Raw genomic sequence first — 27,045 nt, forward strand, 5'->3', positions numbered from 1 at the left:
CAGAAAGTTCAGAGATAGAAAAGGCTTACTGAGCCTTTACAGTGTTTGAATACTAGTGCTTTCCTAAAATAGTTTCCTGAGGATATATAATTATTTTTGTTCAAAACATAATTTATGGCATGTTTTTAAAAGTGGTTTAGATATTTCCCAAAGTTCCTTTTTTTGGGGGGGGTAATTTGCTCTTCCTTCAAAGTTTTATATAAGTTTTAATCATGATTTTCTATTAATTTTATATTATTCTCTCAAATGTTTGTTTTGCTCAAGATGCACTGAAATTTTATGGGTCTCTACCATTTTTGTTAGTAACTTAAACATTCTTTGAATAAGAGAATATATACCTGACAAATAATATCCATTTCATTAATACAGTTTTCTGCTGGAAAAGTGAAATTAAAATTACTGAAGGAGCAACTTCAAGGTAAACAGTTTACCACTGTGTTATTAGATGCTAAAGCTATAACTTTTCTTTTTCATTTGAAGTACATAGATAATTAAAATGCTAGAATTGTTTGTGCTATATAATGATTCTAAAACCCAAAATGATGACTCTCATGTGAGGTTTTGATATTCAAATCCGTTTTATTTATTTTTGGGGGAGGGCAGCCTTATTTTATGTTAAAAATGTCAACTTAAAATATGAATATAATAATAACATTTTCCAAACTGAGGACTTTGATAGTACTATTCTGTGATCTTACTTATATAATCTTTTAACCAGGAAGATAATTGAGCAGTATAAAATTATATATTGAAATTCTACTTAGGAATCTAAAAGAATATTGAAAATAGTTTTATATTTAATTAATTATTTCAAAATAGCAAAACCCAAAAATCAATTTTGAATTCACAGTAAATCCAAAAGAAGTAAATTTTTTATGAGGATAAGTACATTTAATTTGAATGGATAAGATAATTTGGTAGAACAAATTCTAGAAATACATGTAACATTTATTATAGAAGGTTGTTTTCTGTGAGCTTCATTTAATTTAATCCGGAGATGGGACAGAATGCCATAGGGATTCTATCAAGAGCATAGTTTTTGACATTCTGTAATTTCACTTATCTAATTCAAGTGAGTTTTAAGCAGGATGGGTATGGGCACTTATGTGGGCCCTGAGATCACAGAGAGCTATGGGGGAGGACTATGGTTTCCACAGTTTACTGGGAAGAGTAGACTTGCCTGCACTCCATTCTTACTGGGGAATTAATATTTAAATACTCTTTGAGAATTTAGAAATGTGCTTAAGTTCATTACTTTATCAGTCAGAAAACTAATTGGCCTGACATTTTTCTTTTCTTCCAGATCCAGTGAAACCACAAATTAATTATAAGATGGCCAATCCTTCTGAAAGTAAAAAATCCAAGATAAAAGGGAAGGTTTGTGGACAGTGTGAGAACAAAGCTGCTCTGCTGGTATGTGCACTATAAAAAGGTACTAGAACCTAACTTTCACATGGCCTCACTCACCTCTCCCAAGTTGACCTGCTTTGGGAGCCAGATACTTTTCCTTCGCTGCTGTTGCTAAAGGTGATGTGTGCATGCCGCCCCGTACAATGCACTGCATCTCATCCTCTCATTCCAGTTTAAGGATATCACCTTCCTCCTTTCCTCTCCCTCTTGGATCATGCCAATCAGCACACAAACATGTTGCAGTGCTTTCCAAAGCAAAACTACACCAAAAGTTCTTCTATGACCACCACATCTCCCTCTGCACCTTTGTTAGTAAAACTTCTAAGGAGGTGTGTACACTTGCTCTCATCATATTCTCTCTTCCTATTTTTTTTCTCTCTCTCTTTTTTACTGAGGTATAATGCACTTACTGTGAAATAGACCTTAAATGTACAATTAAAAGGCTTTTGACAAATGTTTACACCGCTGTCAATGTAAGAGAATACCCCTGAGAGTTCTCTTGTGCCTTTTCCAATTAATTTCCACTACAAAGCCAACTGCTCTTGTGATTTTTAGCCATACCTTTAGTGGCACCTATTCTTGAACTTTATGTAAATGGAATGATAGGGTATATATTTTTCTGTGTAAGGCTTCTCTTGTTCCACATAGGGATTGCCGATGTTATTACATTTATTAGTAATTTGTTCATTTAAATTACTGAGTAGTACTCCATTGTACAATATACCACAATCTGCTTATTCATTGACATACTGAATGACAGTTGGGTTGTGTCCAGTTTTTTACTACTGTGTTTAAGGCTGCCTTGGATATTTATGTGCAGGTCTTTTTATTTTTTCCTTCAAACAAATGATGTTTATTTTTTTCTCCTTAAAAGTTATGAAGTGAAATTGAAAAAAAGAAAAAAAAAAAAGCCCCCAAATGGTTTCCAACGGTTCTCTAACCTCTCATTGTTGCTGATTTCATGAACTTAAAAAAAAAAATTATGGCAAAATATGCCATAATTTAAAAGTTACCATTTTGGGCGCCTGGGTGGCTCAGTGGGTTAAAGCCTCTGCCTTCGGCTCAGGTCATGATCTCAGGGTCCTGGGATCGAGCCCCGCATCGGGCTCTCTGCTCTGCAGGGAGCCTGCTTCCTCCTCTCTCTCTGCCTACTTGTGATTTCTCTCTATCAAATAAATAAAATCTTAAAAAAAAAAAAAAGAATTAAAAGTTACCATTTTAGCCATTTTAAGAGTACAGTTCAGTGGTGTTAAGTACATTCATGTTGTTATTATGCCATCACCACCATCCATCCACAGAACTCTTTCCATCTTACGGAACTGAAACTCTGTACTAATTGAACAATAATTCACATTCCCCATTCCTGTCAGCCCCTGGTAACCATCCTTCTCCTTTCTCATTCTTCTTTCTGTCTAGGAATTTGACTATTCCAGGTGATTTGTATAAGTGGAAGCTACTATATTTGTCCTTCTGTGCCTGGCTTATTTCACTTAATGTCTTCAGGGCTCATCCATATGGTAGCATGTGTCAGATTTTCCTTTCTTTTCAAGGCTGAATAACATTCTATTGCATGTATATTCCACATTTTGTTCATCCATTCATCCATCAGGGGACACTTGGGTTGATTCCACTTTCTGACTATTGTGAATAATGCTGCAATGAACATGGGTATAAATATTTGTCCAAGTTTCTACTTTCAGTTCTTTTGAGTATAGGCCCAAAAGTGGAATTGCAAAATTCCCATTCTTTCTTGAACCCTGTGTATTCAGAATTGGGTCTATGTCCAGCAACTGCTGCTATCAAGTTCACCGATGACATCCATATTCTTAAATACAGTGGCCAATTCTGAGTTCTTATCTTAATCTATCAGTAATATTTGGTACAGTATTCCTCTTTTCTTTTGTGACTCTTCACTTGGCTTCCTCCAGGACATAATTCTCTCTTGGTTTCATTTTACTTTGCTAGCTGTCCCATCTCAGTCTTTTGTTGGTTTTCTGTATTCTAGACCCCTGAATGTTGGAGTGCCCCAGGACTTAGTCCTTAACCCCCTTCTCTAGTCCATCTATTTACCCTTTTTTTTTTAAGATTTTATTTATTTATTTGACAGAGATCACAAGTAGGCAGAGAAGCAGACAGAGAGAGAGGGGGAAGCAGGCTCCCTGCTGAGCAGAGAGCCTGATCAGGGCTTGATCCGAGGACCCTGGGATCATGACCTGAGCCGAAGGCAGAGGCTTTAACCCACTGAGCCACCCAGGCACCCCCATCTATTTACTTTTGATAGGTAATTTTGTCTACTCTCTTGGCTTTAAAGACCATCTCTACATGGATGGTATCCAAATTTACATCTCTTGAGGTGCCTGGGTGGCTCAGTGGGTTAAGCCTCTGCCATTCAGCTCAGATCATGATCTCAGGGTCCTGGGATGGAGCCCCACATCAGGTTCTCTGCTCAGCAGGGAGCCTGCTTCCCCCTCTCTTTCTCTGCCTGCCTCTCTGCCTACTTGTGATCTCTCTGTCTCTGTCAAATAAATAAATAAAATCTTTAAAAAAATATACATCTCTTATTCATCTCCTCCCCCTGAACTTTTCCAACTCAGACTGCTTACTCAACAGCTCTACTTGGTTGTCTAACAGTAATCACTAACTTAGTGTGTTCAAAATTGAACCTTTAGTATCTCTCCAACATATTTTCTTTTCCACAGTCTCCTCAGAAAAATGGTCAATTCAAATGTTCCCTGCCCCAGCAGCCCTTTGTAAGGGAGGAACAGCTGAGTAGCCCTGAATTTTTTGGAGCTTCTCCATGCAACCACATTACATTTATTACCTCTTAATATGTACTTATGTGTTTATTTTCCACCTACCTATGTCAAGTTCATGAAAGTAGGGATTTAGTTTTGTTCACTGTTGTATGCCCGCCACCTAGAATTATGGCTGCAATTTAGGAGGCACTCAACAAATATTTGTTGAAAGAATTCATTTTTTTTTCTGTAATAAAGACTTCAGATATATCTTCCTTTCAGTTGGTATTAAAAGTACTCCAATATCTGATGTAATTTAAAATATTATACGCCTTTGAGAAGCAGTTTCCCCCCCAATAATTTAATGATTATAACAAATATTTGTAGATGACTGTAATGATATTTGTTATAGGTTTTGGAGAATTTGGCCTTCATCATTTCTGATTTGAGACTCTGTTACTGTCCTTATTTCATGGCAGTTTTAATTGGTCTAAGAGAGTTAGAATGCTGTAAGTCTGATAAAGAGATAATAGCAATGTTAAATATAAAACCCTGGCTCTTGGTACAATGCTCTTACTATTACATCATGCTGTCTTCTTATTTGATGTAATGATGGACAATAATTTAAGAAATCTTTACAAATTGTATCTATCCAGAAATGTTTAAAAAATACAAACAATGTTAATATTCCTGAAGTTGGAAGTATGAAAGCTAAAAGGAACTTACTGGCTGAACTGAATTGTTGAGGCCCACTGTTCATGATCTGAGCAAAGTATTTATGTAGGAGCTGTCAATATTTCTTGTGAATCCTGTTCTGTGTTGAGCATTATTTAAAGACCATCAAATTTGAACAACATGACATACGTAGGTAGGTAAATTTGACCTGGAAATAAAGGATGTTTTTCCAAAGAGAAGGAAAAACAAGAAGAGGACATTCCAGACAAGATAAACGGCACATGCCTTGTCTGGAAAGCAGACGAGAGTGATGATGTATGCAGTGATTAAAAGGCTGATTTGCTTGAAAACCGTTAGAAATAGAAGCCATCATTTAAATCCTACACAGTCTTGAAGATTTTTGCTAAGATTTTAAGAAAATATGTTGGTTGATTTGAAGTGAAAGTAATGACCCATGATTATTTGTCAAGCACCACAATAAGTTATTTAAAAATTCAAGTTAGGCATATCTAATGAAATAGACCGTGGTGATGGTGAACTTAAGGTTATCTTGTATTCTTAGCATCCATCATTCTACATGGTAATGCTGGTGTGTAGTGAGATTAAACCTTCTAATAAATTATGATAGGGCCTGCATCAGGGTAAACTGTATATGGGAAGTAGAGGTTAAGAGCTTGCATTTTTGATCGTTTGAATCTTGACTTTACCTTTTATTAGCTATGTGATCTTTAGAAAATGGCCTAATTCCTCTGTATTTCTGTTTTCTAATTTGTTACAATGGGATAATAGAGGTAGTATAGTCTATACCTCAGAGTTACTGAGAATAATGGTTAATGCATATGAAGTAGTTAGCATTGTGCCTGGCACATTGAGAGGAGACAGTAAATTGTGTGTTTTGTTGTTGGCACGTTTTCATATCTCCTGATGCATTCACATACATTGATGGTAAAAATAAAATCCCAAACCTCCAGATTCCTTATTTTTAAAAGAAATTCCGTAGCTTTAGGCTGTTTGTACATGGCAAAAGTGAAATGGATCGTTAAAAATTACATATTAATTTGGCAAATGTAGATAATTTAATTAAACTCAAAGGGATTCTAAAGGCTTAGCACAACTGATCTAGGCTTGATCAAATTAAAAAGATATTTGCTAAAACTGCACTTGGGTATTCCATCATTGAAGAAGTGTCTTTGGCGGAATGGGGTCCTTATCTACATTTTTAGTACTTTCTGCCAGTTATACAAACTGCCTAAAAAGATTTTCCAGTTAGCGGTCATTTTAACCCAATTTAAATCCAAATATGCTTGTATAACAAAATATATAAGCTTACTCTGCAATTCCAGCTTTGATCTTCTAGTCTACAACATCCGTTTGGCTACTTTCATTAAAAATCTGTTGTTAACAAATACTTGGCTTAGAATTCTAAGTTCAAACTGATTTTCAGTATTCTATATTACATTGTAACGACAGTTCCAATATGTCTAAAAAGTTTATTAAACTATTAGCAGATATGTTAATAAAAATTATGCAGAATACATTTGGAAATATACATCAATACAATAGTACTGCCATGTGTATATATGAAATTACAGCTTTATATTTGGTTGTGCACTTAAAAATTATGGATCCAGATAATGTTTTAATCATCATTTCTGTAAGAGACTGTTGTTCTTCAAACATGAGTCGAAAGGGTGGGACTAGTTCTGCTATTAGGGATAGTGTTTATTTTTCCTTCACTTAAATAAAAAAATCAGTTCTGTATAGCTAATCACATTTGAAAACGATGCATTTGGATTATGATAAATACCTCCCAAGCAGTCATTTGTCACATTGGGTTTTATTTTATTGCAGATTTTATCAAGGTTTTTCAATAAATGATTAGTGTTATGATTAATGGTCAATGTGATTTTTAATAATTTGGGTCATGAGCAAGCTTGAGTTTTCAGCCAGACTGTGGGATTAAAATCCTGGCTCCATTAGCTGTGTGACTGGGCACATTCCCAATCATTATGTTCCTTTATTACTCCCTCTTCACAATGGAGATACAATGATCATGTTAATCTTCTAGGGTTGTTGGGAGGATTCAGTGATGAAACATATGAAACCGTTTGAACAGTGAGTTAGTGTTCCATAAATGTTGTGGATACTGTTATTGTTATGGGATTCTAGCCTTCCTTTTCAGTTTCATTAGTTTTATAAAATGTCTTACTCTTTTTACCTTTGGTGGTTGTTGTTGGTGTTGTCCTAATCATCTTATATTTAATAAATCTGGTCACATTATTGCAGGCAACTGTCATCATATGGAGACTTGTAATACAGTTTTTTTTTTTAAAAGTAATGGTCTCCTGTTGGGTTTTTAATAAGTGTTTACTTTTCTACACCCTGTACATTCTGGTGCCTGTTACTTGGTGCGTGGTCTACACACCAGCAGCTGCATGGACGTTACCTGGGTTCTTGTTAGAATGCAGGATCTAGGTCCCAATCTGGACTTCCTGAATCAGTCTTCACTGCAACAGGATCCCAGGTGATTCATATGTGCAAGAGGGGTCACTGTATTGCACATTTCAGCCAGCCACTCCCTAGTCTAGAGTAGAAGAGCTTGGTCAACCTCTCCCCAATCTGCCCTAGCTGCTTTCTGCGTAAGATCCCTTGACAGGAGAAGAGAGGGTGGAGGAGAAGAATGGCAGTGGGCATGCAAAGTGGAAGGAGAGGAAATGAAAAAGAATCAAAGGGAATGTGGGCTCTGTGACATAGACTTTCTGACATCATCTCTCCAGACCCTGTGCTTCCTTACTTATTTGTGCTGCTGGCATTCTTAACGTGGCCCAAACTCAAGAAAATTAGAGGTCTTAGCCATTTGGGCTGCTTTTTCTCATGTTGTATAGGCTCACATTGAAGTGGCTGTACAACTGCCTGTAGTACTTTCAGTCGCAGTAAAAATTCCATTTTTTTTTTCTTTTTACTCTCAGTCTTGCTCAGCACCATCATAGGTACAGGTATATCCCATCAATTTATTCATAAATTAAAAAAATTTCATTTTAACACCATAGAGAATTTGAAAGATAAATATAAAATTGTCCATAATCATTTTGCCAGTCATAAGAATTGCTGACATATTGATGGGGTTCTATCCTGTTCTTTTTCTTATACTTACTTTCCTTTGAGGAATCTTCTAAGCATACTTCTCAAACCATATTTTGAGAATCACCAGTGAATTAGTACCATTGAAAGAAGTGTGTGGGGATTTCTGAAGACAAACAGTATATGCATTGTGCCATGTAGATCAATAGAGAAAAATTAAGGAACTCATAAAAATGAAGTAGTTTTGACCCAGAGAGAATGCCTGCTTAGTTTTTACCAGGTCAAGAAGTTTGGTCCCAGGTTGCTGATGTTTTATGACTTACTTGGAATTGTATATACATATATACATCTAACACATATATCTAAAAGTTACTTGCAGCTATTATATTTATTTTCATATGACGGTAATTAGAGTTTACAAATTAGTTTTTTGGGTTAAATTGTTCCAGTTTCCTTGGGCTTCTCGATTCTGATGACATCTAGGCATGAAATTGGAGAAATAAAGATAAGAATAATGACTTCTTTATGCAAATGTTTTCTCAAGGTCATATTAATATAAGATTGTGTGATATTTTAATGTCTTTTAAGGTATGCCTTGAATGTGGAGAAGATTATTGTTTGGGTTGCTTTGCTAAAATTCACCAGAAGGGGGCACTAAAACTCCATAGAACAACTCTTTTGCAGGTATGACTTTTAAAAATGCTTTACTTGTACTGTATTTATAAAATGTTTCAACCAAAAGACATTTAAAACATGTTTAATTATCTAGAATTTAGGACGAATTATATTAATTTATAAAATTCTATTATGTACAGTTTTTTACTTATATCTTAAAATTATTTTACTGAGTGTTAATCTGGGTTCAATTTTGCTATTTAAACTGTGTTTTAATATAGTTCCTGAGACATGAGCTTGATTAGAGTTTTTAGATCATGCATTTTATCTGTGAACTTGACATTTAAAAATTAGACAGTATTTTTATCTATTGTGGTTTCAAATGAACACATGGTTTGCTTTAAGTATTATTTCTATATAGTTTATAAATAGAAATCTCTACTGTTTCCTTTTCATGTTTTTTTTAAATTAGTCTTGTATTTGTCCTCACCCATTATCATTTAAATAAGCTTATCTCTCAGGTTTCTACTTTTCCTCCTACATAATAGAAGCTTTTATTTTTCCTCATATAGGCATTGTTCTGTGAAATGCTCAAGTTCAAACCCTGTCAGATGGTTTAAAAATTCTAATACTTAAATAAGAAATATGGTTAAATATAGATAGGACATATTATACTGGTTACATTTCACAGTGCACTGATTTGTCATAGATTTCATTCATTATGCAGCAATTTATTCAACAAATATTTATTGACTATCTTTTAGAAAGCAAGGTCTGTGCTAGGCAGTACCTTACACAGATGAATGACACTAGGATTCTGCTCTTAAGGACCTAAGTGAGAACCAAGGACCTTGTGTAATGGGTTAAAGATTTTACTATCTTGTAGGCAAAAGGAAGGAGATGATCAGATCAATATTTAGAAAGAAACTGGTAGGTTTCAATTTTTACATGACACCTCAGCATAAATATTGACAACTCTCAAAGATGCTGATGACCCAAGTCATAATAATCACAAAACATAAAACAGACCTTATTCGTATCAGTATTTACCAAAGTTACTTACTTTTCAGTGACTACTCAGTATTTAGAGTTTCTTAGCAGAAATCATGAGAGAAAAACAAAACAAAAATAACCAACCACCTGTTACTCTCCTGTCTCAGGAAGGTTTATACAACTGGACAGTTATAGAATTGTAAATTAATGTCTATAAAAGTGAAACTAATTGTTAATATAGAACTAATGTAGAATTTAAAGACACTCCACTTTAAGGGTAGAGTCTAATTCCCTCGCCCACCAAGCGCATATTAGTAATATTTGCTGGTCTGGAAGATACAAAGAAGAATGAGACATGGATCGGAGGTATTCTCTCCTCTCCCTCCCTCCTTCCCCATCTCTATTCCTCTCTTTCATGTCTCTCTCCCTCTCGCTCCCTCTCTTTCTTTCATACACATCACACACACATATACACAATTTCAAAAGACAGACTGTGCTGTGATATGGCTTATTGTTATCTAGAGACAGATATAATATGGGTCAAATCATGCTTACTAAAAGCAATGCAATATAGTGTATGCTTTATAAACATTATGTCATTAAAATCTATGTCTTTTATGTCTTAAAAAGAAGAATGTCATCTTTCTAGATGGGATTCTCATGTAATTCTAGTGTGGAATTGATAGGGAAGAGAGAATTAATACTTATGAATATATACTTTGTATCATACACTGTTGTTATATCCTACCAGCATCACATTTTCTAGCTTTGATTGCAGGGGAAGAAAGGTTGGTGAGCCAGAAATAGTAAAATGGCATTTAAGTTCCTAGTGAATCTCAAGTTGTGGAAGACACATTCATCTCTAAAAGTTAACAGAAGTGAATTTTATGACAGGTGTGAATCAAAGAGCATAGCAAGTGACAACAAATCCTTGAGATGTCTCTTTAAACACAGGGGTTCCTTTATGTATGTATTTTAAAGTTAAATACCATAGAGAACTATGTATTTTCCATATTCATGTTAGTCCTCTGTGTTGCCCTACAGTCTGTGAAGACAAAAGTTGCTACTTGATGCTATTTCGAGGATAGTTCTTGGAAGTTCATTGCCTACTGGGGAAATCAAATTAGGAGGCTAAACTTAGAGAAAAGTATGGGGAGACTACGCATGTTGGGAGCTGAACATATATTGTTCCTCTTTTTATATAACAACATTTCACTTACCCAGATTGCTATGTAGTGAAATACCTTGAAGATTTTTTCCAAATAAATCAGGTAAATTTGACCTTTATTCATTGAACAAAAATTTAAATTAAAAAGAGATTTTTGTTTTAAGGAAGCTTTCAAAATGTATAACATACTCCCTCCCATCTTAGTAAAGATTACGGTGAATACAGTCTCACTGTATTTTGGTGACTCCTGCTCATTGTTTTGCCCACTAGCTGTTACAATAGTTTATTAGTTAATAAGAGGCCTTGGCCAGCAGATGTAGTAGGTGGAGCTATACCTTCCTTCTAAGAGGTTTGCTCTGATTAGTATTTCATTTTTCTTCTTTATCATGGTCTTACTAATTCTCTGCTATCACTTCTTGCTCTTAATCAATTGTCCCGTTAGCTATCTGGCATTTTCTTCCTCGTTCTGTTCTCTGTTTAGCCCTTTAATTTTTTTTTTTCCAGTCATCTTGTTTTTTTCTCCTTGTTTTCATCATTCTCCCTTGTTTTTTCCCATCAGTAAAGGTTCTTGCTGCTGTTGTTCCCTGGCCTGAGGATCATTGGTCAGCAGTGAATGGTGTCTCTCTCTGTTTAACTCTCATTAACCAGTCATATAGTATTTTTACCTTTCCACTAATTTGGCAACTGTCAAAGCCATGAGATTTTTTTGTTGAGTGTTGAATTCATGCCAAATTTGAGAAGTTAGAGCAGACATTTGATACTTGACTTTTAAGCATTACTATATAAAAAGCAAGCTTTCTAAGCTAATGGCTACTCTACTTTTATATTCTTTAACCTATGCTGACATTTCTGGTTATTTTAGAGCACAGCCAAATTTGATTGCTGTAAACTGTTTCAGCCCCCATCCTATAGCCCAGTGAGTCTTTATATAGTTCACAGTCAACAGGGACCATTTTGTACTGCATATATTCTTTTACTTAAGAGGTAAATCCTTGAAAAAATTGAAGGCAAACTATTACCATTTCCATGTTGACTGATATTGGAATTTCAAAGGGTCTTTCTTTTGATTTATGATTGATTTATACTTGGCAGTGATTCTAACACAAGTTTTTTTCTTTTTTCACCTCTCCAATCTCTGTTAAATAGTTAATTATCTGCAAAATAAAGTGCAAATGCATGAGGAGAATTACTAAGGATGAAAATCCTATTTCTACATTTAGAATGATTTGCAATACTTTAAGGATTGAAACAAAGTTTTTTCAGTGAGTAAGCCTCACATTGATGAAAAATAAGGTCTTAATCTATCAGGCATTTCTATTTCCTTTTACCAACATCCGATCAAACACAAGAGACAAGGTTAATCAGAGATAATAGAAGATAGGAGGGAAAGCAACCAAAAGGTATTCCATTATGAAATACTACATGCACAAAGGGAGGTTGGATTAGGTACATCACTAATAGATTCTGGTATGTGTGTTTTCTTAATCGGAATGGAGATTTTTCTTAGCTGGGAGGGAGAGATTTGGGAAGGGGGATGGTTATTAATGAGTGAAGAGATAATTGAGGTAGTATTTCCATGTTTTCTGGTATAAAGCATTTATATGCAGCCTCTTTACCTTTTTTTAATCTCCAAAGAAAGGTATGTCTATGTAGATATAATAGAGTTATATGTTTGCTTGAACATACTTGTAGGAAAGTAATCATCAGGTAGAACTTCAGTTATCATCAGAATGCTATTTATGGTAGTTTTTTCTTTTAGTTGACAGTGACCAGTATCAGCTTACAGGCTCACACTGTCATTGTTCTGTTAATGTTAGGAATAATACAGTGTTTTTAAATCATAGCTAGTCATTTGGACAATATCATTATTACTAAGATGATCTTAATGGACCCATTTTAAATGCTGTGTGTACACAGTATTTATAGATGCCATGGTGTGCTACTGAGATCCTCCTCTTCAGGATTGAGATACTCACTTCCTTAGCTACCTGGAGTAATTGCCTATAGGTGGATCATATTTGGGCCTCTTCTTGGGAACTGCTCTTGCCCAAAGAGAAGTGCCACTTCCAAGCTTACACTCCATTCCTTGAGGCAGTCATTTTCTGGTCCAATTTCTGGTCTACGTGAGGGTACAAGTTCCCAGGAGCAGACCCTTGCCTCAGTTGAGAATAGCTGATGGGCCATCATAGCTTCAACTGTCAATCGCATCAAATTCAGTTTTCCTCTTTCCCTAAATTTTCCTCTTTTGTCAATCATACTTGTTCTTTTCAAAGAATTTCCCACTAAAAGTTAGGCAGGCAGATCTCAGAATTTGTTTCCTGGGAGCCTGACCCATGACAATATCCAATTCAGAATGGAATTATAGAATTTTTAGCCCAACTTTAGAGTGCGCTGCAATTTTTGGAGGTCAACGTATAATATCTCTTTTTCTTCATTTTTCAGATTGTGAACCAAGTGAGAAATAGATATTAGAGTGAAGACATAGAAATCTAAATATCAATTTTATTATTGCTACAATTAAAATTACTGATTGCCACAGTCAGCTTCCCAATTCTTCCTGGAATTGAACATTTTTTTACCCCACTCCCAAGTGGTAGACATTTCCCTTTGCCAGGGCAGGATCTACCCAGTAAAACTTCTTAATGGTTATCTAGATTGCAATGTCTCCTTCTCCGGACAGGCAGAGCTCAGAGAGAAAACCCAGAAGGGGCAGCAGTGAACATGCTCCTTTCCTTCTCCAAAGTCTCAGCAATAAGATAGATACGTAGGGATGAAGAGTAAATATTCCCTTAAAAAAGAATTATCACAAATTCTTATGATTTTAAAGTTTAGGTAATGTAAATGTCTTGTATAAATTTGCTATTTATAAATATTAGTTAATATTACACTTAAGAAAAAACAAAATACCTAAAATATATATAAACAACTGAGCCATGGCATGTTTTTCTCCTATTTCTTAAGTATGAATAGTGTTATTAACAAAGATTCCTTATGCTACAAGTTTGCATTTATTACCCTTCTATATGATTATCACTTTGTACTTCCTCTATCAAAGGGTTTTTTAAAATTATATTCTTATCAACCATACACTCTTTTATAGCTTCTGATAAATTTCAAATCCTGTGAGGAAAGAGACTATTTCTATTTTGTTCATCACCGTATTCTCAGTGCTTAACATTATACCTGGCCCACATAAATCAAATTTTTGAATAAATGGCAACATGAATGAGTCCCCAATGATATGATCAAGCTCCTGAAATAATTTGAAACTGTATGTTAAGTAGCAAAATTTTATTATTCTCTGAATTTTGAAAACCAAAGATTGGGTAATTAAAGGAATTTATGGTATATTAATGTGTTCTGTGGGTGAAGGGCCAGCAAAAGCCTTTTAAGTCTGAGTGTTTGAACTTTAATTTCCTAGCTGTATCCCTGGGAAGAAGATAAAGGTAGTGATGTCAGCTGTGTTCCTAGACAACATATTTATGGTAAACATAACCCCTGATTGGCAGATTGCCTCCAAATGGGAGAACTATAAATACTTCAAGTAAGCCACAGCTCCCGGAGTGTGGTGAGCTTTGTATCTATGCCTTCTGCTGGGGGCCTCTGGAAGCCGTGCAGATGGGGATTGACTGGTGGAAAATAAAGCTCCTAAGCAGGTATCATCCTCACCTATTCAAGCTGTACTTGTGCGTGAATTTCTGCAAGACTCCCACCCACGAACAACTGGTGCTGTCCTATTAGTAAAGTGCTGTCCCTGTTCTTACCCTTCTCAGCGGACCGATGCCAAAACTGGTCAGATGACAGCCTTGTGAGCCTGAAAGTTTGGTTAACTCAGGCAGACTCCTTGGTGAGCATTACAGTTTCAAAAAACAAAATGGTGGAATGCCCAAAAGATAAATGAAGAACACTCGTGCAGCATTGTTGACAAGAATATTTTGAAAACAGCTTCCTTGAGATACAACTTGTTGTATCTCAAGGATGATGTTGTATCTCAAGGATTGATGAATTTATGAATTCATCAACTCAATTCAGTAGATTTTAGTATATTCACAGATAATGTATAACCATCAGCACAATTAATCGTAGAACATTTTCATCACCTCAAAAAGAAACCCCGTACGCTTTTGCTGCTACTCCCATCTCCCAATACCCTCCTTCCTCCAATCTCCTGGCAACCACTAATCTACTTTCTGTCTCTGTAGATTAGCCTATATTTCATATAAATTGAGTTGTATAATATGTGGTCTTTAATGACTGGCTTCTTTTACTCAGTAAAAATAAAAAGTTTTCAAGGTGCATCCACATTGTAGCATGTGTCAGTACTTCATTTATATTTAAGGCTAAATAACATTCCGTTGTATACATTGATATACCATATTTTGTTTACTCATTGTTTGATGGACATTTGTTGGTTACAACTTTTGGCTATTATGAATAATGCTGTTATGGACATTTACGTACAGGTTTTTATATGGACATATGTTTTTATTTCTCTTAGCTATTTCTCTACCAGTGAAATTGTTAGGCCACAGGGTAACTCTGTCTTTAATTGTTTGAGCAACTCCCAGAGGGTGTTCCAAAGTGGCTGCTCCATTCGACATTCCAGTCAACAGAATTTGAGAGTTCTGATCTCACTGTGTCCTAGCCAACACTTGTTTTTGTCTCCCCCCCTCTTTTTTTTCTAGCATACAGTGTTATATTGCAGGTGTACAATCTAGTACTTCAACAGTTCCATACATCCCCCTGGGCTCATCAAGACAAGTGCACTCCTTAGTCCCCGTCACCTATTTCCCCGTCCTCCCATCCCTCTCACCTCTGGTAACCATCAGGTAGTTCTTTGTAATTAAGAGGCTGTTTCTTGGTTTATCTCTTTTTTTCCTCTCTTATGTTTTCCCTTTGCTTGTTTTGTTTCTTAAATTCTACATATGAGTGAAATAAGGTATTTGTCTTTCTCCGACATTTCACTTAGCATTATACTTTCAAGCTCCATCTTTGTCTTTGCAGATGACAGTATTTCATCCCTTTTTTTCCCCCAAGTTCTTACATAAATTCCAGTAAGCTAATTCAGTGTAATATTAGTTTAGGTGTTGAATTTAGTGATTCACCACTTCCATACAACACCTGGTGCTCATCAGGACAAGTGCACTCCTTAAGGCCCATCACCTATTTCACCCATCCCTCCACCCCCTTCCCTTCTGGTAATCATGAGTTTGTTTTCTATAGTTAAGAGTCTGTTTCTGGGTTTTCCTCCCCCCCCCCACTTATGTTTGTTTGTTTTAGTTCTTAAATTCCACATATGAGTGAGATCATATGGTATTTGTCTTTCTCTGATTGACTGACTTTACTTAGCATTATACTCTCTAGCTACCCATGTTGCAAATGGCAAGATCTCATTCTTTTTATGGCTGAGTAATATTCCATTGTATATATATATAGCACATCTTCTTTATCCATTCATCAGTCAGTAGACACTTGCTCTTTCCTTATCTTGGCTATTGTAGATAATGCTGCTGTAAACATAGGGATGCATGTATCCCTTTGAATTGGTGTTCTTATATTCTGTGTATAAATAACCAGCAGTTTCATTGTTGGATCATAAGGTAGTTCTATTTTTAACTTTTGTTCTTTGGAGAAACACTGACAAGAAGTTTTCTCTTCATTTCTTAAAGATTTATTTATTTATTTGAGAGAGAGAGAGAGCACACACGGGGCTGGAGGGCCGGGGGAGAGAGAGTTTTGAGGAGACTTTGTGCTAGTGTAGAGACCTGTGTGGGGCTTGATCTCACAACCCTGAGCTCACCACCCTGAGATCACTCCTGAGCTGAAACCAAGAGCTGGAAGCTTAACCAACTGTGTCACCCAGGTGCCCCTACAAGTTTTGAGAAGACCTAGGGATGGACAGTTAATAGGCAACACTTCAGTGAAACCACATCTATGATGACTTGTTCAATGCTAGTATTAAGAAAAGCTAAAGAAGAGAAAAAGGTGACATTTGAAAGGGTATGGAAAAGGGAGAGTAGGGCTTCTGTTACTATCAGGGAGGAGTTGGAAGAACATAAGTGGTTTAGGGAGTATGTTACAAAATCAAATGACAGATGGAGTAACAGATACGGTGGAGAAGGATACAGTGCAAGGGTTTAATGCAGATGTGGTTCAAACTAATATCAAAGGGAAAGAAGGGTGTTTCTATAATATTTATACTACAGAACTCTTTAAGATAAAACTCATATATGTAAGCTCAGAAACTTGTAGGGTTGTTGTGAGGAACAAATTAAATGACAACAAATATAAAAGTATTCTGCTTATAGCAGGTGCTCCATATATTAGGTTTTATTAGTCAGGATGTAGTACTTGGAGAAATTCAGCACAGTTCCTACATTCTAAATTTAGAACCTGGAAAACAAATTATATTCATAGTAATGAATCTAAAGAATTAATGAAAAGGTTACCTTCGGTTTTAGGGTTATTTTTAAAATCATTATAGTAATATATATTTCGGGAGGCTCGTGAACAACCAGTGAAGTAAAGTTTTAGAGAAAAACAGACTTTCTCATTATCTGAATAGAGAATAATAGAATCTCAATTTTGGAGGGGACCATAAAAATTATTATTCTAACCACATGTCTGAACCTTTAATCAATCACATTGTTATTGAATATTTGAGGAGCCTTTATAATTTGCAGGTGCTAGTAATGTTCTTAAAATTTTTTTCATGGAATCTGACAAGTTTTACAGTATTTTATGTTCATTGGTCTTTATAGGATAAAAATGTTCAATTGTGATGTAATAGCACTACTATATGTAAAAACCAAATATGACAAATTATTGATTGTTATTTGTTAGGAAGCTTATTCTGCTATGCTAAAAAATCTATTATTCAGAGCACTGCATATAAAATCATTTCTTTCTCATGTAGCTCAATATGAGTAATTACTGAAAGCAGCTAACTCATCTGGATGCATTAGACATGTAATATTAGTTGAAAACAATAGTAAGCACTTGCCAAAATAATTAATATAGTGCATAATTATACGGCATCAAAACTGCAAATAGAAAGATTGCAGGTGTGAATTTCCTGTGTTATTTTTTTGTTGCTATTCTGTCTCACTTTTAAGATTGCTATCTAAGTAGAATTTTTAAATGTTAATAAAACTTGAAAAGCACAGTTATTTAGACCAAGATCCCATTTTATTATTTTTCTGGATATCAAGTGATTTAACAGTTTTCGACAATATGTTTTCTTTTATATACATATGCTTTATTGCCTTATTTTAAAATATTTTCCTGGATGAAGTGTGTTTTATTTCATGATTTTCATATCACTTTTGACACTATTAAATATTGAGTCTGGATTACTTTTATTTGACATTTACTATCCCTTGAATAGTAAACCACATTTTTTATTTTTTTAATTGAAATAAAATTGATGTGTAACATCATATTAGTTTCGGGTGTTCAAAATAATTCCATTTTTGTATACATTACAAAGTGATCACCTCAATAAGTTATCATCTGTCACCGTGCAGTTAACCACCTTCATCCATTTTATCCAACCCCCTTCCCTCTAATAGCCATGTATCTCTTCTCTGTATTTATGGGTTTTGTTTTGTTTGTCCATTTGTTTTGTTTTTTTAGATTCTGCATGTGAATGAAATCATGCAGTGTCTGTCTGTCTGACTTATTTTGCTTTGCATAAAACCCTCAAGGTCCATCCATATTTTCACAAGTGGCAAGATTCCCTCCTTCTTTGTGGCTGAGTAGTATTCCATTGTGTGTGTGTATAATATTATAAATACATACATACATACACATATACATATATGTATATATATACCACTTCTTCTTTATCCATTCATCTAGTAGTAGACACTTAGGTTTCCATATCTTGGCTATTGTATATACTGCTACAGTCAATGAAAGGGTGCGTATATATTTACAAATTAGTGTTTTTGTTTTCTGTAGGTAAATACCACAAAGTGGAATAGCTGGATCCTATGATAGTTCTCTTAGTAATTTTTAAGGAAACCTCCATACTGTTTTCCATGCTGGCTATACCAATTTACATTTCCAGCAACAGTATATGAGGGTTCCCTTTCTTCTACACCCTCGCCCACACTTGTTTCTTGTCTTTTTGGTAACAGCCATTGTAACAGATGTGAGGCCATACCTCATTGTGGTTTTGGTTTGCATTTTCCTGGTAGTGAATTTGAATATCTTTTCATGTGCCTATTAGCCATCTGTATGTCTTTGGAAAAATTTCTGTTTAGATCCTCTGCCCATTTCTTAATCAGATTCTTTAGGTTTTTGTTTTGCTTTTTGTTTGGTTTTGTTTTTTGCTCTTCAGTTGTTTGAATTCTTCATATATTTTAAATATTAATCCCTTATTGGTTATATGATTTGCAAATGTTCTCTTCCATTGAGAAGGTTGCTGTTTCATTTTGCTGATAGTCTCTTTTGATATGCGGAAGGTTTTTAGTTGGATGTAGTCCCACTTATATATTTTTGTCTTTGTTGCCTTTGCTTTTGGAGTCATATCCAAAAATTGAAAACCAAGCCTGATGTCTGGGAGTTTACTGTCTATTAGCAGTTTTATGGTTTCAGGTTTGATATTCAAGTACTTAATCTATGTTGAGTTAATTTTTGTGTGTGCTGTAAAATAATACTCTAGTTTCATTCTTTTGCATATGTCTGTCCAGTTTTCCCAACACCATTTATTAAAGAGACTGTCCTTACTCTCTCTGTTGTATATTCTTGACTCTGTATTATAAATTATTGACCATATATGTGTGGGTTTATTTCTGGGATCTCTCTTCTGTTTTATTTCATCTACAGGCCTGGTTTTATGCCAGTACTATACCAGTTTGATTACTTTAGCTTTGTAGTATAGTTTGAAGTCAGGGAGCCTGATATCTCCAACTTTGTTCTTCTTTCTTAAGATTGGTTTGATAAATCTCAAATCTTTGTTATTCACGGTCTTTTGTTGTTCCATATGAAGTTTAGAATAATTTGTTCTAATTCTGTGAAAAATATCATTGGTATTTTGATGGGGATTGCATTTAATCTGTAGATTGCTTTGGGTTGTATGGACATTTTGACAATATTAATTCTTTTAATACATGAGCACATAATATCTTTCCATTTATTTATGTCTTCAAATTCTTTCATCAGTGTTTTATAGTTTTCAGTGTATAGTTCATTTACTTCCTTGGTTAAATTTATTTCTAAGTTTTCTATTCAATTTCATGTAATTCTAAAAGGGATTGCTTTCTTAATTTCTCTTTCTGATAGTTTGCTATTAGTGTATAGAAAACAGATTTCTGTATATTGATTTTGTATCTTACTACTTTACTAATTTCATTTATTAATTCTGATAGATTTTTTTAGTGGAGTCATTAGGGTTTCCTATATATATAGTATTATGTCATCTATAAATAATGACCATTTTATTTCTTCCTTTCCAATTTGATTGCTTGTTTCTTTTTCTTTGCTATGTCTAGGATTTCCAATGATCTGTGAAACAAAAGTGGTGAGAATGGGCAGGTTTGTCTTGTTCCCAGTCTTAGAAGGAAAGCTTTCAGCTTTTTACCATTAAGTATGATGTTAATTTTGGGTTTGTCATATATGACCTTTATTGTTTTGAGATTCTTTCTTTCTTTCTTGTTGATAGTTTTTATTATAAAATTTCTTACTTGTCTTCCTTGTTGATAGTTTTTATTATGAATGGATGCTGAATTTGGTCAAGTGCTTTTTTTGGCATCTGGTAAGAAGACTGTGATTTTTATCCTTCATTTTGTTAATGCAGTGAATCATGTTGATTGATTTGCAGATGTTGAACCATTCTTGCATCGTTGGAATAAATCTCACTTGATCATAGCATATGATCCTATTAATGTGTTGTTGAGTTTGGTTTGTTAATATTTCGCTGAGAATTTTTAATCTATATGCATTAGGGATATTAGATTGTAAATTGTAATTTTCCTTTTTTGTGGTATCCTTGTCTGGTTTTGGTATCGGAGTAATGCTGACCTCATAAAATGAGTCTGGAGTATTCCTTCCTTTTCAGTAATTTAGCAGAGTTTGAGAAGTATTAAGTCTTTTTTTTTTTTTTTAATATTTGGTACAGTTTATCCGTGAATCAATCTGGTCATAGACTTTTGTTTGTTGAGAGTTTTTTGATTACTGATTCACTCTCCTTATTCTAGTAATCTATTTAGGTCTTCTGTTTCTTCATGATTAATTTTAGAAGATTATATGTTTCTAGGAATTTATCCATTTCTTCTAGGTTGTCCAATTTGATAGTGTAAATTGTTCCTAGTATTCTCTTATGATCTTTTATATTTCTGTGGGTAAGTTGTATCTTCTCTTTCATTTTTTATTTCATTTATTTGAGTCCTTTCTTTTTCCTTGATGATTCTAACTAAAGGTCTGCCATTTTGTTTATCTTTCAAAGAACCAGCTTTTAGTTTCATTGATCTTTTCATTTTTTTCCCTCTATTCATTTGTTTCTGTTCTGATCTTTATTATTTTCTCTATCCTACTAATTTGAGGCTTCTTTTGTTCTTTTTCTAGTTCCTTTGGGTGTAAAAGTTTGTTTATTTGTAATTTTTGTTTTTCTTGAGGTACACCTGCATCAATATGAACTTCCCTCTTCGGATATATTTGTGATTTTTTTCATGTAATTGATTTCTAATTTTATACCACTTAGTTGGGAAAAAAATGCTTGTTATGATTTCAGTGTTCTCAAATTTATTGAGACTTATTTTGTAGTCTAACATGTGATCTATCCTAGAGAAAGGTCCATGTGTACTTGAGAAAAATGTTTATTCTATTGCTGTTGGATGGAATGTTCTGTGTGTATCTATTTAGTATATCTAGTCTAATGTTTCATATAAGACTGATGTTTCCTTATTGATTTTCTATCTAGATGACCTATCCACTGGTGTAAGTGGGGCATTAGATTCCCCTAGTATTATTTTATCACTGTTAATTTCTTCCTTTAGGTCTGTTAATACCTATTTTATATTTAGGTGCTCCTATGTTGGGTTTACAAATATTTACAAATATTATCTTGTTGGATTTTCCTCTTTATTATTATATAATGCCTTTCTTTGTATTTTACTACAGTTTTTGTTTTAAAGTCTGTTTTGTCTGATGTAAGTATAGCTACACCAGCTTTTTTTTTTTTTCACTTCCATTTGCATGGAATATCTTTTTCTGTCCCTTCACTTTTAGTCTGTTCATGTTGTTATTTGTAAAGTGAGTCTCTTGTAGGCAACATATAGATGGGTCTCTTCTTAATACATTAAAATCATTTTATGTCTTTTGGCTGAAGGATTTAGTTCATTTACATTAAAGCGATTATTGATAAGTATGTGCTTATTGACATTTGGTAGTTCTTTGGCTGTTTTTGTGGTTTTTCTCTTTTCTTTTCTTCTTCTTTTATACCCTTCCTTCTCTTGTGTTTTGATTATGTGTTATGTTTGGATTCCTTTATCATTGTCTTTTGTATATCTACTATAGTTTTTGCTTTGTGCTTACGATGAGGTTCACATATAAGATTATATATGTATATATGAGCATGTATATCTACATATATGCATGCATATATATTTCATAGTATTTTTAAGTTGATAACAACTTGAGATTAAAAGCATTCTAAAAACTCTAAATTTTTATTTTCCTCCCATACCATTTTATATTTTTGATGCTATATTTTATATCTTTTTATTTTCTGTATCTCTAACTAATTATTGTAGTTCTAGTTAACTTTACTACTTTTGTCTTTTAACCTCTATGCTAACTTTATAAGTGGCTAGTTTGCTAAACTTTATTATATATTTGCTTTCTCCTGTAAGATTTTTGCTTTCATATGTTTTCTTATTATTTAGTTAGTGTCTTTTATTTTCAGCTTAAAGAAGTCTCTTTAGCATTTCTTGTAAGGCCAGTTTAGTAGTGATGGACTCCTTTGGCTTTTGCTTGCCTGGAAAACTCTCTCTCCTTCAATTCTGAATGATAGCCTTGCAGGTTAGAGTATTCTTGGTTGGAATTTTTTCCTTTGAGCACTTGGAATATATCATGACGCTATCTTCTAGCCTATAAAACTTCTGATAAAATGTAGTTGATAGTCTTTTGGGGGTTCCCTTGTACATAACAAGCTGTTTTTCTCTTGCTGCTTTTAAGATTCTCTCTATAACTTTTGACATTTTGATTATAGTATGTCTGGTGTAGGTTTTTTGATTTATATTTTTTGGAACTCTCTGTACTTCCTGGACCTAGATGTCTGTTTCCTTCACAGGTTAGGGAAGTTTTGAGATATTCTTTCTTCAAATAAGTTTTCTGCCATTTTATTTTCTTTCTCTTCTCCTTCAGAGACTCCAGCATATGACTGTTATTCTGCTTGGTGTGTATGTCCCATAAGTTATACTTTTCTAATTTGTTATTGTTACTCTTTTTGGGAGTTTTCCACTGCTCTGTCTTTCAGATTTCTGATCCATTCTTCTTTATCTAATCTGCTATTGAAATTTTCTATTATATTTTTCATTTCAGTTATTGTACTTTTCAGTTCTTCAGTTCTATTTGGTACTTTCTCATTTTTTAAAAAATTTTTGTTGAATTTTCCCTGTGTTCATCCACTCTTCTTCTGAATTTAGTGAGCATCTTTATGACTATTACTTTGAACTCTTTATCAGGTAAATTACATACTTATGTTCCATTGGGAGTTTTACTGTGACTTTATCTTGTTCTTTTTGTTTGGAACATATTCCTCTATTTCCTTGACTTGCTTCTTTCTCTGTGTTTGTTTCTGTGTATTAGGTGAAGCAGCTACCTCTCCCAGTCTTGCATGACCTTGTGTAGACGAGGAACATTATTGTTCAATCTTGCTTTAGTTCTTGGTTCTTTTGAACCATCATGATTATCTAAGCAATCTGATTTGTTCCTGATAAAACCTAGTTCTTGAGGTTGTTCCCAGCCCTGCCAGTGTTCCAAAGGGAGGTGTCTTAGCCAGGGAGTTTCAAGCCTACATGAATCCATACCCTCAGGCAGCAGCTTTTAAGTATGCAAATATATACAGTCCTTTGGAACCACAGTTGCAATCCTGCCAGCCTCCAGACCAGGCAATTCAGAGCCAGCCCCTTCATGGCAGTTGTAAAAATCAAGGCTTTAGATGAGATATGAGCTTCCTTCTAGGAGCTACTAGGTGAGCTGTAGCAAGGTCCAGGGAGAGTGCAAAGCTGGATCCCCCAGATACATTCCCTGAGAGCTTCTCCATAGTCTCTATATGTATGGTAAACTGATGCCTAGCCTTCAGGCTAAAGCTCCAGAACAAGTAAATAGGCCTTTTTTCACAAAAAGACCATTTCAGTCTGCTTTCTGTGCAATGCCTTCCGGTTGATAGCCTGCCAAGAACTTTCTCTTTGATTGTTTTAGTCCTTTGAGGCCCTGTAGCACAGATCCAAGCCACCAGAGCCAGGTGTTCAAGGGGCAGCCCTGTATGGACTGTGCATACCCACCCACTGGCTTCAGTGGGGCCATAGGAGAAGTTGGCACTAGTACAAGCTCACTGACTTCACTGGGGCCACAGGGAGCATGGAGCTAGGGCAAGCCGCCCAGCTCTAGGTGGGAAAGCTTGTGGGTGGAGCCTGCCTGCAGGATGTAGAGAGACCACAGGAGTGTAGGGGGTGGGCAGGCAAAGCCTGCCAGCTTTAGGGCAGAGGTCAGGAGAGGAGGAAGCCTGCTCATTTTAGCAGGGCTGTGGTGAGAGGGTGGAGCAAGCCCACCAGTGCCAACAAGATAGGAGCAGGTAGAGCACAGCAATGGTGCCTGCCATTACTTCCTTCCCCACAGAAAGTCCTACCAGATTACTGTGTCTTTAAGAGATACTTGAAGATTAGCTAATGAATCTTCACATATGGTCTAGGTGCTTTTCAAACCGTTGCTTTTACTTCTCAGGGTGAGTCTGCATGCAAACCCTTTGACAGTAGAGTTTCTGTTCCCTTAATCTTTTGGATCGCCTGGATATAAACTCCATTGTTTTTCGGAGCCAGACATTTTGGCGGGGGGATGGGGGGCGGGCAGCGGCTCTCATCTTTCTGGTATAGATCCCAAGGGCTGAGATGCCTGATGTAGGTATAATGCCGTACTTCTCAGGGAAAAATTCCATAGTTGTGAGATCCTTCCCAATTGTGGGTCAGCATGCCAGAGATGAGGATTTTGGCAACACTGTATCTCTGTCTCTCCTACCTGTCTTAACATGGTCCTTTTATCATTTGTTCAGCTAGTTTCCAGGTCTTCAGGTCTTTTGTAGAGGGAATTGGTCTATATGTAGCTATAGATTTGGTGTGTCCATGGGAGGAGGTGAGATCAGGATCTTCCTGTATGGCTGTCCTGAATTGCTCTCTCAGTAAACTGCATTTATAATCAGGAGCATGTGTCCAGGTCCTCATTTATTTTTATTATCTCTTTATGTGTAAAGGGAGAATACCAATACATAAATCTTTGATTAATAAAATCTGTGGTTTTCATTAAACTTTCAGAGAGAAGGTAAATCCAAGGGTCCTTTAAGTTCTACTTAAAGTTATACTTAAATGATGCTAGAATAAGCAATAAATTTTAGCCACATGAATTTTGCACTTCCAGAATTTGATTTTTATTTAGCTTGCAATAAGCAGGGTTTTTTTTATACCATTGATATTTTTGTACCCATCATGCAAATACTCACGTTTGTTTTTAGAAAGATGATGAGCAGAACTGTATTTAAAACATGATTCTGTTGTGAGTTGCCTCACTGCAACATTCTTTCATCCTGTAAATATTTAGTTTTCTCCTGTTTCTTCATGTATTTATATGGGAACTTTTACCCAAATTGTTTTTCTTTTCCAGTTTCTATTAGATGGAAATTCCCATCTTTGCTTCTCTGCCTTTCTAGTTGCTCTAAAGTTAACTCTTTTTCTCTTTCTTTTGATCCCCACAATAGATGAAACCTTTGATAAAATCATTTATGGATATTTCCTTCTTCAACTTTCATAGAAAATGCACAGTTGACTCTATGGTAAAGCCTATTTTTAGGGAACAAATTTGAACTAAGATAATCTGTAAAGATGGTTTCATCAGACAAGCAGGACAACAATTTTCTGTAGAAATAAAAGATATTTCCTTTATATATAAAGATATATATATCTTTTATTATATATTATTATAATACTTATATAATTATATAATTATATGTGTGTGTGTGTGTGTGTGTGTATGTGTGTGTGTGTGTATGTGTGTGTATATATATATATATATATATATATATATATATATATTCCCTTGAGCAACCCAGGTGCCCCAATGGACTTATTGCACTTTATCCTAGATCTTTGATAATTTGAGGAGTTTATCTTCTTGTTGTAATTACTAGTCCTTCTTTTCTACATATCTCCAAACTCAGATTTAATCTCATTTGTTAATTATTGATGGTAGTTAGCAGGATCCTTATACTGTCATCATGAATGTGTTCAATGCAATGTATAAAGAGAAAATATGCTGGCAAAATAATCTGTGGAAGTTTCTTTAGATAAATAAATCTTTTTTCTTAAAGATTTTATTTATTATTTGACAGAGAGAGAGAGAGATCACAAGTAGGCAGAGAGGCAGGCAGAGAGAAGAGGGGAAGCAGGCTCCCCCTTTCTGAGCAGAGAGCCTGACATGGGGCTCAATCCCAGGACACTGGGATCATGACCCAAACTGAAGGCAGAGGCTTTAACCCACTGAGCCATCCAGGCACCCCTGGATAATAAATCTTAAGCAAAAGTGTATATGATTTTTAATGAAAAGGTTTATTTTACTGTAAATATAGTTTTTTAGTGTACATGTGTTTCTGCCGTAACATGATATATGATTTCTGAAAAACTTCCAGTCTGGAAAATAGTAACCCTCCTAATAACTTCAGGAAAAATTAGGGGAAGGCCACTCAAATCCTATGGCACTTTGTAACCAGAGCCCTAACAAAAACAGTTAACAATCCTGCAATACCATTAATATACACACCTTGAGGACTTGTGCTTTCTTCTCTGTGATGTAGATCCTGGATAGAATTAACTGCTAACAGATCATTTTAATCAAAATGAAAAATTGGAATCAGACTGTTACTTCCTTTATGAATCCATTGTTTTAAATCAGCTTCTTTATCTACACTCACATTTTTTCCAGATAACTTAGTGGAATGGAAGGTTGTTAAAACCATTAAAATAGTTCTGCACAAAGGGGAAGATTTAATACAGATTTTCAGCTTTTTACTTAAGGTCTTCCTATATTGCTAAAGTTTGGGTTTTAATGGTGAAATAGCTTGCCCACAATTGTCTCAAAACAGTAATGTGTTGGAAA

At 34.9% G+C, this 27,045-nt stretch overlaps 1 protein-coding gene across 2 annotated transcripts in view; it reads left to right on the plus strand.

Moving 5' to 3' along the window:
• The window catches only part of LOC111150874 (zinc finger B-box domain containing), a 106,377-nt gene that overhangs the window by 13,150 nt on the left and 66,182 nt on the right, over positions 1–27,045 (plus strand). For both annotated transcript variants that reach the window (XM_022508540.1, XM_022508549.1), the window contains exons 4-6: positions 370–418; positions 1,304–1,413; positions 8,490–8,585. In XM_022508540.1, the coding sequence (XP_022364248.1) occupies positions 370–418; positions 1,304–1,413; positions 8,490–8,585 (255 nt within the window). The remainder of the gene's footprint in view (positions 1–369; positions 419–1,303; positions 1,414–8,489; positions 8,586–27,045) is intronic.

This window comes from Enhydra lutris, unplaced genomic scaffold (genome assembly GCF_002288905.1).
Source record: "Enhydra lutris kenyoni isolate GAN:26980312 unplaced genomic scaffold, ASM228890v2 scaffoldscaffold2, whole genome shotgun sequence".
Classification (NCBI taxonomy): Eukaryota; Metazoa; Chordata; class Mammalia; order Carnivora; family Mustelidae; genus Enhydra; species Enhydra lutris.